The 15,191-nt window shown below is 41.7% G+C and overlaps 1 protein-coding gene across 1 annotated transcript in view; it reads left to right on the top strand.

Annotated features, from left to right (window-relative positions):
• The window catches only part of Mfap3l (microfibril associated protein 3 like), a 43,470-nt gene that overhangs the window by 12,925 nt on the left and 15,354 nt on the right, over nucleotides 1-15,191 (top strand). The window contains exon 2 of the mRNA XM_055597897.1: nucleotides 11,125-11,551. Within this exon, the coding sequence (XP_055453872.1) occupies nucleotides 11,254-11,551 (298 nt within the window). The 5' untranslated portion in view covers nucleotides 11,125-11,253. The remainder of the gene's footprint in view (nucleotides 1-11,124; nucleotides 11,552-15,191) is intronic.

The raw sequence follows: 15,191 nt of genomic DNA, 5'->3' as shown, positions 1-15,191 counted from the left end.
CACACACACACACACACACACACACACACACACACACACACACACACACAGAGAGAGAGAGAGAGAAAAAAAATCTTTTTAAATGGCACTGGAGAGATGGCTTAGCAGTTAAGAGTACTTGCTACTCTTGCAGAAGAACCAAGGTAAGCAGGTTTGCTTACCAGCAGCCACATCAGGTCATCCACAACTGCCTGTATCCCCAGTTCCAAGAGATCAGAGGCCCCTTCCAGACTGCGTGGATACCAGTACATACATGGTACATTTACATGCATGCAAGTACTTGGGCATATACATAAAAGATAACTAAGTAAAGCCTTCTGTAAAATAATATCACTGTTACTTCCTTGTTCATTGACCTCAAAGGGTGCACAGGGACACAGCACAGAGCCAGTCACTCAGCTTGTTGACAGCTAGGAGTTAACATGCAAAAAAACTCCTCTGTATCCCATGGGATTCTCTGAGCATTCTTCCCAAGCCCCGGGAAGAGTTCTGACCCACTGATGTACCAGGAGTGTACATCCTGGATGTTCCTGACTTTCCTGCTGGCTTTACTCTGACTTGAGGAGGCGCTAAATCATACATACCAAGAAATTGCTGGGAAACGGGCTTAAGATAGGTCACGAACAAGAAATCATTGTATAGATTATCAAGTTAACATTAACAAAAATTACTGGAAGGAGCTAGGGAGAGAGTTGAGGCACGAAGTGCCTCTTGCACATCCAGGAAGACCAGCTTTTCAAGCCACAGAAGCCACATGGAAAGCTGGGTGCACTCATGTGAGCCTGTAATCCACAGCAATGGGAGATGGAGCCAGAAAGATGTCAGCCGGCTGCTCTAGCTAACAGGTGAGCTTCAGGTTCACGGAGAGACCCTGTTTCTAAAGTTAAGGCCGAGACACCCAATGTCAACCTCTGGTCTCCACAGGAGCGAGGTGGGTGTGCACATCCACACAGGCCTATGTACGCATAGATATGTACTATACACATTGAAAAATCTTGGAACCAGAAATTTTGAATCTTTCTGTATGTCTACTCCAAATTAATAGGGAAACTGTTTTGTTTTTGTTTTTATTGAGAGTAAAATTCTGGGGGGAAAATATATTCTAATGCTAGACACATAGAAGGCAGGAAGCAGGTAGAAGTGCTTCTGGCCCAGCCTTATGATGACTGGAGGCTAGTAGGGATGATGTAAGAGATGAATGATAAACCCCAAGAGAAGCATCCCACCCACCACAATTCTCTGTCTTTTTTGTTTTTCCTTCTGTGAAGCAGAGCGTCTCACTGTGTAGCCAGGCTAGCCCTGAAGGAATAGCAGTCCTTCTGCTTAGCCTCCAGAGTGCTGGTATTACAAGTACCTGCTGCCTCATCTGGCTAGTCCCATGAAAACCCTTTAAAAAGCTGCAGCGTGACCCATGGAATGTTGACCTGGCAGTGTGGAGGCATTGCAATAAGTCCGCCTTTCCCGTGTGTATTCTGTTCCCAGGTTCCTTCCCTGTCACCAAATATCTAAGGAAGTTTCCCTGTGTTCAGATAAAGGTTTACATTTATTGAGACCCAAACTGTTTTGGCCCATTGTTTTAGCATGAGATCTAGAGCAAGTTAAATATATGCTGCAAGAATGGTCTCCAGTGCCTGTCCCAAGTACTGGAACAACTTTAGCACTGCCTTTCTAGTGACAAGAGATTCTAACAGACCCCATCCGGGCAGGAGCAGCCACAGGCTCTTTATATTGATTCTTAGCCACTATTCTTTGGCAAGGGGTTGCCTTCTCTTGGTTTCCCTTTCTTATCTTGTATAAAGAAAGACCTTTATGAACAATGTCGAAGGTTTTTCAGGACTCATGTTCCAGTTCGGTGAACAAATACATACGTTAGACCTGTTTTCAACTAGTAATTATATCTACAAAGGAAGTCTTTGATAATGTTTTTCCTCTTCTAGAAAGCTTTGTGATTTCTTTTTCTCTTTAAAAGACTGTAGTAACAAATCCCTAGAATATATCCCTTCCAATGATCAAACTTTTAACAAGCCTTTCTATTTAATACATTGTCAACAGTATCTTAAATGGACTTTTAAAATTATTTCATGACAATTTTAAACATGTTTTTAACAATCCCTCTCTTAAGACAAAGTCTCCTATAGCCCAGGCTGGTGTCAAACCCACTATGAGGCAGAGGATGACCTTTGACCTTCGGATCCTCCTTACTATACCTTCTGAATTCTGGCATGCACCACTGAGTTCAGTTTATCTGGTTCTAGGGATCAAACCCAGAACTTCACGCTGCCAACTGAGCTACTCTACCAATTGAGCTGCACTCCACCTCCAGTCCCTACAGCATACTTATTTGTAATCAGAACAAGACTATGTAGGGAAGCTGTGATAAAAATTCATGAATGGCTTCTTAACATTATATGCCATCAAAATGTATAGTTTACATGTGGCATATGGGGCCCTAGAGTTAATTGTTGAGTCGAAAAAGCTGTGATTTAAAATAGACTATTTTTTGAAAAAAAAATTATATAACTTTTATGTCAAAAAAATTAACAAAGAATAAAATTCTTTGGAGGATTTCACACTAGTGTGGTTGAGAGAGTAGTAATAGTGGTTTATGTAATGTATTCTCTCAGTTGTTTCTAGCAGTTGCTTGTGGAAGTCCTGTGAGTGGGGATATGTATTTCATTCTGTCCCATAAGTAGCTCGAAACAATCCTGACACTGCAGTAAGTCAAAGATGGACCCACAGCGCCATGAGGTCTCCCCTAGCCTTTCTCTCTGTAGGTCAGTCACAGCCTCTACCCTTCAGAAGCTGCACTAATGTGGATCTTCGTTTATGACAGTTTATCCCTTTGGATGGTTTTGCTTGTCCTTGAGACCTCCATCAGTGACAAGGGACCTGTAGAACTAGAAGGAGAAATGAGGGGACCAGGCCAGAACTACCGTTTGGGTCATTTCTAGCAGACAATGGGTAGCACCGTCCAGGGGAATGTTAGTTGAAAGCCGTAATTTATGTGGACACGTGTGTTCTACTAACAGCACTGCACTGGTTTTTGGCAAATGAGATGTTTCTTAGATAGTTTAATTGTAGACATCTCTGATCAGGAGATCTGATATTACTTGAGCCTGTTATCAGTTCATCTTGCACATTCTATTCCTTGTGCCCTGTTCTAGTTTACCCACTCCTTTGCTTCCCTTTTGCTTTTTTGTTCAGACTCTGACTCTTCCTTCTCTCCTTGGATAGTGTAGCAGTCTCCTAGCGACCTCTGCATCAGTGACCACTGAGATCTGACCAGCATGACCTTTATAAACAAAGGGAGTGCCCATGTCTTCAGCATTCCATACCCGGCCCCCACCCTCCCCATCTGGACAAGCGTGCCTTTCCAGTCCTTTTCTTTGTGCCTGCGTGGAAATGTATCAGGGATGTGTCTTCAACCAAAGGCATCTCCTGGACTCATGGCATCACCTGTGCACCAGTGAAAAACAGTGGTGACTCGATAGATGTTGTGACAAAACCCCATTGTGTAACTAAACAAAATACTTGTCCCATTGATGGAGAGATGCCAGCAATAATACTGCCAAGAAAAGAAAACAGGAATGTATATTCATTTTGTTTAAAGGACTCTTAACAAGAGGCCCTTCTTCTCCCCACTCCATAGCTGTAGACCTGCAGGCTGTAGGTGGAGAAGAAAGAAACGGGATTCAACAGAGCATCCTGTTAAATACTTGTAGATCAAATACAAGTGTTGGGAAATAGGGAAGGGGCAAATGAAAGAAAGACCACTTGATGTTTGCCCCACTTTGTCTCTTTTTTCCTACTTACAGAAAATGAAATGTCCCATGAAAGTTTTCCCAAAGGCCACGAGCAAACACATGAAGCTTAACAGTTTGCCCATTGTAGCTCTTGTTAAACCCTGCCTTTGAAATTCATGCTCTTTGTTCTTGCATTTGGAAGGACTGTGTTTTAAACTGCTGGCTTATAGTCCTGACATTTACACTTTGCTGCCTGAATTGTCTTTCACAAAGTTAGAGTGTTATTAACTAAACTTTTCATGATGCTGTCAGATCCCAGTCTGATAGGCTCTTATTTAAAAAAAAAATAATAATAATAATTTGTAGATTATTCCCCCAACATCCAGTCATGTGATATCTTCTATGCTTTGGTCAGTGCACTGTAATTTACTCATTTTTAACAATTACCACTGGATTACCACAGAAGTGTAGCTTCATAAGGCAACTGTAGAAATGTGATTCCTGGAGCCTTTTATTAAGAAAATCCTATGGGTCTATATACGACATTTCCTCTGCGTGAAAGAGAAAAGAGCAAGATGATGGGGTAGAAAAAGTGTCAGAAGTTCCATATGCATAATGGGTGTCACGAGGACACTGGAAACCCTGGGATATGCCACAAGTGCAAGGTGGAGGATAGCAGAGATCTTGGTAGCGTTCAGCAGACATGACCTAGATATATCTCTCCAGGTGGCCAGAGACCCCCTGTACCATCATAAGCCCATACCACGTAGAAGCAAGCAGCTGTCGCTTTCTCAGGGTAGACTGTGAACTGACATGCCCTAGAGTTTATTTAGCTTATAACACTGTTCATCCCCTGGCAGTATATTTACCACTTAAAAAATGATGTGTAAAAACTGGAAGCGAAAGAGCGTGGCATGCAATAAATAGACTAGGTTCCTAAAATAACTACTAATTAATTATTGTCCATCAAGCTGTTTTTCTCCCCCACCCCCAACTAAATTTTCTTTTTTTTTCTTTTTCTTTTTTTTTTTTTTTTTTGATTAAAGAAAAAATTCTTTCTTTGAATTGCATTACCTGCCCATTAGTAACTTCACAATGACATAGGATAGGAGTAAGGGAGGTTTGACAACATGCTGACTAAACTCACACATTAAAATGCAAGTCACTATCTCAGCCCATCTCAGAGACTGAGGAGCCAGGTGCAGAAGCCACCATGTATCTAGCCCTGTATCTAGTACCTGCTGAGATTATCAAAATAGCACTGTAGTGTCTCCTTTATTCTTGCTAGCACAGACAATGCATTTGAAAGTGAAATGCCAACAAGTCCAGCCTCTGGTTGAAAAAAATCTATTGACATGCACATTAATACTTTAACGAATGTCTTTTGTTTGTCCTTAGTTGTGAAAAGGGCTATGGTTTGTTTACTCCTAGTATTTCTAAGTCCTTCTCTCATTTTATCTTGTCTTTAGCCCAAAGGCATTTCCTTTGGCCTAAGCATCAGGAAGTAAAACAATGAGAGAATCTACCCTTTGCCAGCAGTGTATTCCTTTGAGTGTGATACCCAAAGAGGCAGCCTTCACATTCTTAGCCTGGAGTGCCTACAAAAGACCCCAAACTAGAAGCCACTGTAATGGCTTCTGATGACAGGGTAACAATCAATATGGTGTTAGATCACCAAGCTACATTCTCTAAATAGCTTAATTTTAAAAGGAGACTTAAGAAGCCCAGCTCCTGTAAAGACAGTTTTGTGTGTGGAGCCAGTCATTCTTGTTTATCAAGCCAGGCAGTATGCCAGCACTGAGTAAGTACTTGCAGCCAATAAAAGTGGTCAGAACCAGGTCCCTGGCCTAACCTATGTGAAACCTGAAGTTCCATTCCTAGCTGAAGTCCTGCTCCTAGCCCCTCGTCTGATTAAACAGGTTCAACATACAACCACCCTGATGCAAGGAAACCACAAGTTCCAGCGTCACGTCAGGACCTATCATGCCTCACAGCTTGCACTATCTGCCGTGACCATATGGTTTGTGCTGATGGGGAGTGTGCTGGCTCTGCTGAGACAGGAAGGTGCTAGAATCCCAGGGAGACTGTGAAGAAAACACTTTTCTTTCTTCTGAAAAAAAAAAAAAATGGCCTGATGATGTTTCATCAGTAGTTACCTCTTCGGGTTAATTGTATTTGAAACTAGAGTCAAAATCCTTTGTTTTGGAGATGTCTCTGCTCATTCAGCAGACAAATATGCTGAGCATCCTCTATGTCAGAGGCGTAGCAGACACTGCAGATGAATGAGGCAGAAAGTCAGTAAAGTATAGGCATCAGGAGAAGACCTCAACACGAGTGGAACAGAGTAAGTTTAGAAACAGAGCCACTTACATATGATAGTCTTTGACAGGAAGACAAGGCAATGCTTTGGAGCGAGGATAGTCTTTTCTACAGATGGTGCTAAGAGAACTGGGTATCCATATGGGGAGATGAGCCTTAACCCATTTCTATGCTCAGAAACCACTTGAATGTGAAAACTGGGAAGGGGATAATAAGGAACTCTGGGTGAGAAAAGCATTTTAATCTTATTTATTGTGACAGTTGCATAGGCACAGAAATATATATCTCAAGTGGGTAAGGATTACTGTATGTAAATAATACATACAGTATTGCGTTTGAAAATGTTTTCCAGTTCCCTTGCATAATGTTCTCAGTGAGCATTAGCTCAGATGCAGACTCCTTATTCTGACTTGCAAAGTCATTGGTCAGGACCTGTGTTACTTTCCCTCATCATACAGCACCCACTCCTGTGGTGGTTCCTCATCCAGGATCCTTCCTTTGCTGTTCCTTTTGACCCAGAATTCTCTTCCTCAAGGTCTTGGCAATGAAACCCCTGGCTCAGGTATAACTTTCTCGGTGAAGTTCTCCCTAACTACCTGACTCAGCACTAAGCATATCACAGTGTGCTTTTCTAAACATGTGTCACACATTGATATTCATACTTTTACATGTACTTAGTTACTTTCTGTTTCTTTGAGACTGTAAGCCCCACTTCTCATAAACAATCTTTGGTGTCTGCCTTTGTATCTCCAAGACTGAGAGTAGAGTCTGCCTATAAGACTTGTTCAATAAAGTTGAGATTTTTGTGGCATGGGATGAAGAGAAACACAAAGGAGCAGCCCTGAATGATTTGGGCTATGGAAGGCAGTTCTCTATGGACAGCTATAGAAACCCAACAGGGAGCTACAGAAGGAATGAACAAGTCATTCAAAAAGACTGCCACACAACTTCTGATAAGGTGCTTATGGAGTCAGAGTTGATAATGTCATACAGTTTCTCAGAAGAGGCAGTGGCAAGGATGAAAAATGATACAGTCAATATTCTTAATTGTTTTTAATTATTTGTTCTTATTAGTTCTTTGAAATTTTCAAATAATTTGTTTTGATCTTGTTCATCCTCCCTCCCACAACTTCTCTTAGACCCACTTGCCTTTCCCACCCACCCAATTTCATTTTTTTTTCTTAAAACCATTAAGTCTAATTTGCACTATTATACATTCCTGGATGTGCAACCTACCCACTTAAAAGTGGTCAACCTACCAGGGGTCACAGCCATTTATTATTATTTTTAATTTTTTCTTGAGAATTTCATATATGCGTATACTGTGTTTATATCATTTATATCCTTCCTCCCATCCAGTTTCTCACAGTGAGTTGCTTTCAGATTCATTGCCTCTTCTTCTAAAATTATTAGTTACATACTTGTAAATACTCTACTAAGTCCATTTACCATTGCTCATATGTCCACCTGTTTAGGGCCAACCACTAGAACTAGAGAACCTTTCATCAGGGGATTGCTCCCTGGAGAAAACCAGTTCTGCTGTTGACTGTTGTACTTCTTCATCTAGGGGTGGGGCCTCATGAGACTTCCTTCATCCTTGTTGTCGTATCTACTTGTGGGATTATCTTGAAGGGCCTGTTGAGGCAACTGTGTGGTTGAGATTTCATGGGTGGAGCTTCCCTGGCATGCCTAGAAGACACTGTCTTGCATCAGGCACGCTGGTACTCTGGATCTTAAAATCTTTCCACCTCCTTCCACTGTGTTCATAAAGTCACAGTGAACTGTAGGAGTTTTGGTATAGATACAGTAATTGGGGATGGCTTACCCCACAGTCTCTTATTCTCTGCATATTGACCAGTTAATGGATTTCTATAGTAGTTTCTATCTGCTGCCAAAGAAGCTTGTGATGAGGTGTAGGAGTTCTGCCTAACTTTGGGTATAAGAATACGTCTTTAAAATATAGTTTAAAGTTATATTGATTTAGGACAGTGGTAGAAGCCAATTGTCTACTGGAGTCTGTTGACCTCTCCAGCCATGCATAGGCCATAGTTTCGAAGCACAGGTGTAGGCACCATCAAACTGAGTAGGCCCTAATTCAAATTAGATAGGTGTTTGTTTTTCTAAGATGCCAATGCAATGATTGCACCATTGGAAATATTTTGCTGGGCTAGTCATTGTGGTTCTTGAAGTGTAATAAACAGTGTGTGTCTACTGACGCTCTAGGAAATGAAACTACAGATACAGACCTTCACAGATGACAGGACCCTGAACAAAAATAATGGATCCAAGAAATAAAGCATAATTTGAGTACAAAAAAATGTATTTTTCCTGTAATGTCAAGTTTGAAGTGACTACAAAATACCCAGCCAAAGATGGCTAGTGGGAAGTTGACCACACTGACCAGAAACTCAAAAAAGGGATTAAAGAAATGACTTTGGACACAAAAGGATTTGGATGGGAATAAAAGCATTGGATGAAACCTTAAACATGACTATGCACTAGAGAGAGAGACAGGGACAGAGAGAGAGAAAAAAAATTGAGAGAAGGAGGAAGCTAATAATGAACCCTGGGAATTAACTAATTTTCAAGAAATGAGAAGACCATGATAGCAGGTGCTGGGCCTGGTGACTACTGTCTGTACTTCAAGCACTGGGAATGCAGAAGTAGGAGGACTGAGAGTTCAGAAACCATCTAGGTTTCAAAGTGACACTCCATCTCAATATTTTTAAAGCATTCAGTAATAACTAAGTGTGAAAATGATGGAAGGAGAATTTTGAAAAGGAATAATTAATAATACCAGTTGCTATAATGGTTTGGGTAGAAGAAGGTAACAGCTTGACAGTAAGGAGTGATTGGTGGTCTTAGCTAGAGCTTCTTCAAGAAAGAGGAAGCAAAATATAGAACATGATAGCATGGGAGAGGAAGTGGCACATAAGGAGCTGAGCATAAGATACAAGATGCTTTCTAAAACATGGACTAAGGTAGTGGGTCTGTCTGACCCGAAGCAATGGTAAAAGAAAGATGGTCTCTGCTCTTAAAAGACTAGAATGCCACTGAGTTAAGACACATGATTCTCAAGCTGATGATGTCATAAGCTGTATGGAAAGACAATATTGGACCAAGTGAGTGCAAGTAGAGTAGCAGATGTCATTAATGCCTGGCAGGAGTCAGAGATCATTCCTTCATTATCAAAGCAATTACATGGTTGAGCAGTTTTCCCCAGCAGTGTTCTGCCTCCTGAGTGTAGAAGTGAGGACAAAAAACGGTCAGCTTGATCAAGGTCATCGACGGGCTGAGTAAATATATCATGAAGACAAGGAGAGAAGATGTTGTATTCTGTGGTCTATCTGGTTGGGTCTGAATGAAACATAAATAAACCATGAAAGTCATATATGGGGAATGAGACTGAGAAAAACATGAATCAGAAAGGCCATAAAGGTGTTTTGTTTAGAACCTGGGAATTACTTGGAACTTCAGAATTTAGAATTTGGACACATGGGTGTGGCTAGGGGAGTAATGGATGAAATGGGAGCTGAAGGAGGAAGTGAGAGTTAGACCTTAGACACAGAAGAGCCATCATGGTACCCTAGACCTCCTGATGATGTTACCCAGCCTCAGGGAGGCAGATGAAGATCAAGACCAGGGAATCCAGTAAGCGACTGTTAGTCAGTGGGTAACCACAATACTTGTGAGAGGGAGAAAGTCCAGGCAGTTCATAGAGATAGGGAAAGTGGCCGAGGTATGGAAGTTATAATGAGGCGTTATGAGAATTGATTCTGGCATAGTCTGCTCTGGGATCAATGAAATGCACTAAAGGTCATGTTTTTTGAAAAGGAAGAAGGGATGCTCAGGTTATCATGACGGGGTGGGGGTAGACGAACCTTGTAAACTAAGTAATTAAAAAGTAATTTTAAAAAGTGTAAATCGAGAGGTAATGTAGAAGTAAGAAGTAGTGTAAATTAAGAAGCAATGTAATATTCACATGTGGGGATGCGTGTCTATACTCTCAATACTTAGGTTAGAGGCAGGAGAATTGGGAGTTTACCAATGCTACCTTCAGCTACATAGCAAATCTGCAGCAAGACTGCTGTGTGATATCCTGTCTCAACAAAAACCAAAAAGAGATAAAAACAACACAAAAGTAAGATGGTATCAATTTAGCATAAGAAATCTATTTGGCTGGACACAGTGGCTCATGCCTGTAATCAGGGAGACAGAAGCAGGTGTATATCTGTGAGTTTGAGGCCAGCCTGGTCTACAAAGCAAGTCCAGGACAGCCAAGGCTACACAGAGAAACACTGTCTGGAAAAACCAAATATATATATATATATATATATATATATATTTGTAATTGTTTTAATACAGAAATATAAATGTATACTGTTAGGATTTCTGTCATACTCATAGCCAAACTTTGGAAAGAGTGAAGGGAATTTTGTGAAAGAAGGGGGAGATAGAAAGACCTGGAGGGAACAGGGGCTCCACAAGGAGAGCAACAGAACCAAGACATCTGGGCCCAGGGGACTTTTCTGAGACTGATATTCCAGCCAAGGACCATTCATGGAGATAACCTAGAACCCCTGCACAGATGTAGCCCATGGCAGCTCAGTCTCCAAGGGGGTAGCCTAGTAAGAGGAACAGGGACTGTCTCTGACATGAACTAAGTGGCTGGCTCTTCGATCACCTCGCCCTGAAGGGGCCCAGCCTTTCCAGGCCACAGAGGAAGACAATGTGCACAGTCCTGATGAGACCTGATAATCTAGGGTCAAATAGAAGGGGAGGAGGACCTCCCCTATCATTGGACTGGGGAAGGGGCATAGGAGAAAAGGGAGGGAGGGGGCTACATTTGGGATACAGAGTGAACAAATTGTAATAAATTAAAAATTAATTAAAAATAAAAATAAAAAAGATTTCTGTCATATAAATTAATATTGGAGCACCAGAATATGTGTTTTATTTGAGAATAAGGATTTATACCTTAGCTGGATTGCTATTATTTTATAAGTTTTATTTAATGTATCAGTGTTAATATTTGTATGTTTATGATTTTCTTTTTTAACAGATTCTTGATCAGATACCAACTCCATGGATTCAGGACAGGATTGTCCCATGGCCTGCTCTGAGCAGTATACAGTCTGATAGAAGATTCCATTGGCAAACCGTCTCTCGCCTTACGGAACAAGCAAAGAAGATGGATCTACTGGATAGCCATCTGCCTGCGTGCTTACCACCTTCTGTGCCCTTTTTAATTCTAGTATCCATTCTAGCGACTGCTAAGAGTGTAGCCAACAGCACTTTAAATGGCACTGACGTGGTCTTGGGCTCCGTGCCTGTAATCATTGCCAGAACTGACCATATCATAGTCAAGGAGGGGAACAGTGCCTTGATTAATTGCAGTGTTTATGGCATTCCTGACCTAGAATTTAAGTGGTATAATTCTGTTGGCAAGATGCTGAAAGAAAGCGACGAGGAGAAGGAGAGAGGAGGAGGTAGGCTTCAAAGTTCTATTCTAAGTTATAAATAGGGACTTAACAGCCCATACCTTTAATGTTCATTGTCCTCGTACAGGTCACTTAAAGATTCTTCTGTGTCTTCTTGTGCACAGGCATAAGGGAGAATGTATACTTTTAAGGATGTAAAGGTGTAATTAATTCATTTTTTCACACATTGACTTGGAAGACAAAGAGCTAACAATGAAGTTTTTAAAAAGATCTCTTAGAATTGTTAGGCTATAACACACTCAAGACATTATAGAGCTTAGAGAAAGATGTTCTGTAAGTATATGTCTCTTTATAAGACTTGTGTTTCCTGGGAACAGTTCAAATGAGCAATGGAGCAGATGTGTATCGTTGCATGTCCGTTTCACTTACCCACTACAGATTTAAGGACCAACTTCTTCTTTTTTTTTTTAAATAACAGGTTATTTACTTTGTATCCCAGCTGTAGCCCTCTCCCTCATTCCCTCCCAATCCCACCCTCCCTCCCTCATCTCCAACTTCTTAAAGAATTGTTTGTGTGAGCTCTCAGCCACCCGCTGAGTCCATCTCATGCTCCTGGAGACCTGGCTGAGGTCAGCTGAAAGGAGGACAGGTTCCCCTGGGAACCTGGGGACAACACATGAGAAACTTGACTTTTAATGAATGAGTTTCTGACCCAAAATTGTGAATCCTCTCCACAAACCCTGAGCTTCCTTCACCAGATACTGCTTCCAGAGACAGGCTTTACAGCAGATTATTCTTGTTTAAGATGTGAAAAGTGATCTGTGAAAATCCTAGCACGAGGTGATTGACGTGAAGGAGTTAATCTGCTTGGTTTGGCTTTTGACTGTGATGAAGTAGGGCATTGGGAGTGGGGGAATACAAAGACTATTGTTCAGAAGCAGCCTCTCTTCCCCTCCTTCCTCTGCTTTGCCCCCCCCAACTCCTTAACTCTCTAACCAATGAATAATCCCCCAAAGAGTTTCTCCTCCAGAAAAAAAAAAAAAACTACATATTTAATCTCTTCCCCATGTATTATTTTAATTGCTCTGCAAACGGGGGAAAGCCAAAGGCTTTGCATCTCCTCAGGAGGTTCTTGCAATTGCACACTTCTGTTTCACGTTTATGTTCCCAGTGGAGAAGGCTACTAGAAGTCTGCCTGGGATGTGCCCCTGGCTGTCATGCTACTGCTGACATTGTTTTGCTTAGCCACCCGCAACTGTAACATATAGTATGGCCACTTCCCTTCAGTCAAAATATTACATTATTATAAAGCATATGTATGCTTAACCTAGCCAAGGGACAGCCATTCTCCATCAACTCCAATTGTGCTGTCATTGGAATTCTAAGGTAGCAGGGACTTGACAGGCATTATAGTCATCTGCATTACTGAAATCTGCCCAAAGTCCTGCTGTCAATCAAATGGTTGTGGCTAGAACGTTCACTACTGACAGTGGAAAAATAAGAAACACCGCCTCTCCTTCCACAACCATAAGTCAAAAGGATGATGTCACACTAGTGAAGAGAGGACAGTAGCCATGGTAACACACATGCAGGCCTCAGAAACCTTAGCAGGTCTTTTATACAGGGCTAGGCCAGTCATGATGATGATGAAACTGAGAGGATCAGGAACACCAAACCAGAATCTACCTTTCACAGGAACCCTGAAGTAAAGGTTCCTTCTGGGTATTTAAAGAGGAGTTTGTCCACTGAACTGCTGAGGCGTAGAGAGGAAGAAACTCACGGTAATGATGTAATGCCAGAGACTGAATTTCAGTCACATCACTTTGAATGCTGTTCCACATTATACCTTGCTACTTCGCAGAAATACACAATGTCTTCATTGGAAAGGTCCGTGGAACCATGGAGTCAGTCTCAGCAAATAGACACGTTGGCTTGCCTTCTTCATCACTATGCAAAGGTGATTGAGCTATACTAGATCGTAGATATATTTGTTTTAATGGTATTCTGTTTGTGGAATCACAGGCAGCCTGTTTGAATATCCTGTCTGTAGACTCTAAGCTACCCAGCAGCTTGAGAATTGCAGCACCAGAATTCAGCTCTCACATTTTCCTTGTAGACTTGCTGATGAATCAGTTAACTGTCTTAACTCTCATAAAGGAAGATGCATTTTTAATTTAAAAAAAAAAGACCTCATGATAGCAGTACTTGATGTCCCAGTGCAGATTTTATAATTACAATGCGTAATCATAGTAATTTCAGAGCATAGGCCACATGGGGAAATGTGGCAGCACGTGGGAAGTGGCAGAAAGGAGAGAGCTCCTCGGGAGGCGTTAGCACTACCATGGTGCTGGCGTAGCCTGGCAGAGCCCCTAGTCTTTCATTTCTCACTGCTGATAGAGTAAATGTCCATTTTATAACATAGATGTAGATTTCTATTTTCAAGCCAGATGAATCAAATTCAGATAATCTTCATTAATAACTATTGTGCAGTGCTCTTAACTTTAGTCAGGTAACCCAGAAACAGAAAGACCCTCCTGATATGCACTCACTTATAAGCGGATATTAGCCATAAAATACAGGATAAACATACTAAAATCCACAGACCTAAAGAAGCTAAACAAGAAGGACGCTAGGGAGGATGCTTAAATCTCATTCAGAATGGCAAACAGGATAGACACCAGAAGCGGTGGAAGAGAGGAAACTGGATGGGATCCTACCGGTAGAGGTCCTCTGAAAGGTTTCACCCAACAGGGGATTGAAACAGATGCTGATACTCAGCCAAACTTTGGGCAGAACACAGGGAGTCTTATGGAAGAAGAGGGGAGACAGAAGGACACAGAGGAGATCGGAGCCCCACAAGAAGACCAAAAGAGCTAAAAGATCTGAGCCCATGTGATCGTGCAGACTGATGCGCCAACCAAGGACCATGCATGGAGACAGAGACCTCCTGTTCAGATGTAGCCGATTGGCAGCTCAGTCTCCATGTGGGTTCCCGAGTAAGGGGAGCAGGGGCTGCCTCTGTCATGAACTCAGTTGTCTTTTCTTTGACTGCTTGCCCTTGGCAATGCAGCCTTGCCAGGCCACAGAGGAAGAGGATCCAGGCAGTCCTGATGAGACTTGATAAGCTATGGGCAGATGGCAAGGGAAGAGAACTCCCCATTTCAGTGGACTAGGGGAAGGGGCTGGAGGTAAGAGGGAGAGAGGGTAAGACTTGGAGGAGTTGAGGAAGTGGTCTTCAATCAGGATATATAGTTACTAAACTATAAATATATATATATATATATATATTTTTTTTTTAAATAAAAGAAACAACAACTATCACACATAAGCCTGTGCACCAGGTCACCAGGTTATATGTCAAACTTTTAGTCCTTAGGGTAAGTCTGTAAGTGAGGTGTTAACAATGCAGATGGGAAGTCGGGAAAGGGGTGGCTGGCTGAAAGACATTATTCAACCAGAGCAAAGACATTTGGTGTTGTTTTTCCCTCTGTCCAGCCAGATTCTGTTTAACCTTAGAGTCTCAACTAGTGAGAAACAGTGTTGAGCATCTAACAGCTAGAGTGAATGTGGGAAGACTTCCTATAGGGAAGAGACCTCTTAACCACTATCATCTTAGTCAAAATTAGGATTTTTGTGGAAAGGTGTGTGTGTGTGTGTGTGTGTGTGTGTGTGTGTGTGTGTGTGTGTG

The sequence above is a fragment of the Psammomys obesus genome, unplaced genomic scaffold, assembly GCF_907164565.1.
Source record: "Psammomys obesus unplaced genomic scaffold, mPsaObe1.curated_primary_1811, whole genome shotgun sequence".
Classification (NCBI taxonomy): Eukaryota; Metazoa; Chordata; class Mammalia; order Rodentia; family Muridae; genus Psammomys; species Psammomys obesus.
This window is presented reverse-complemented; position numbering and strand designations above follow the sequence as displayed.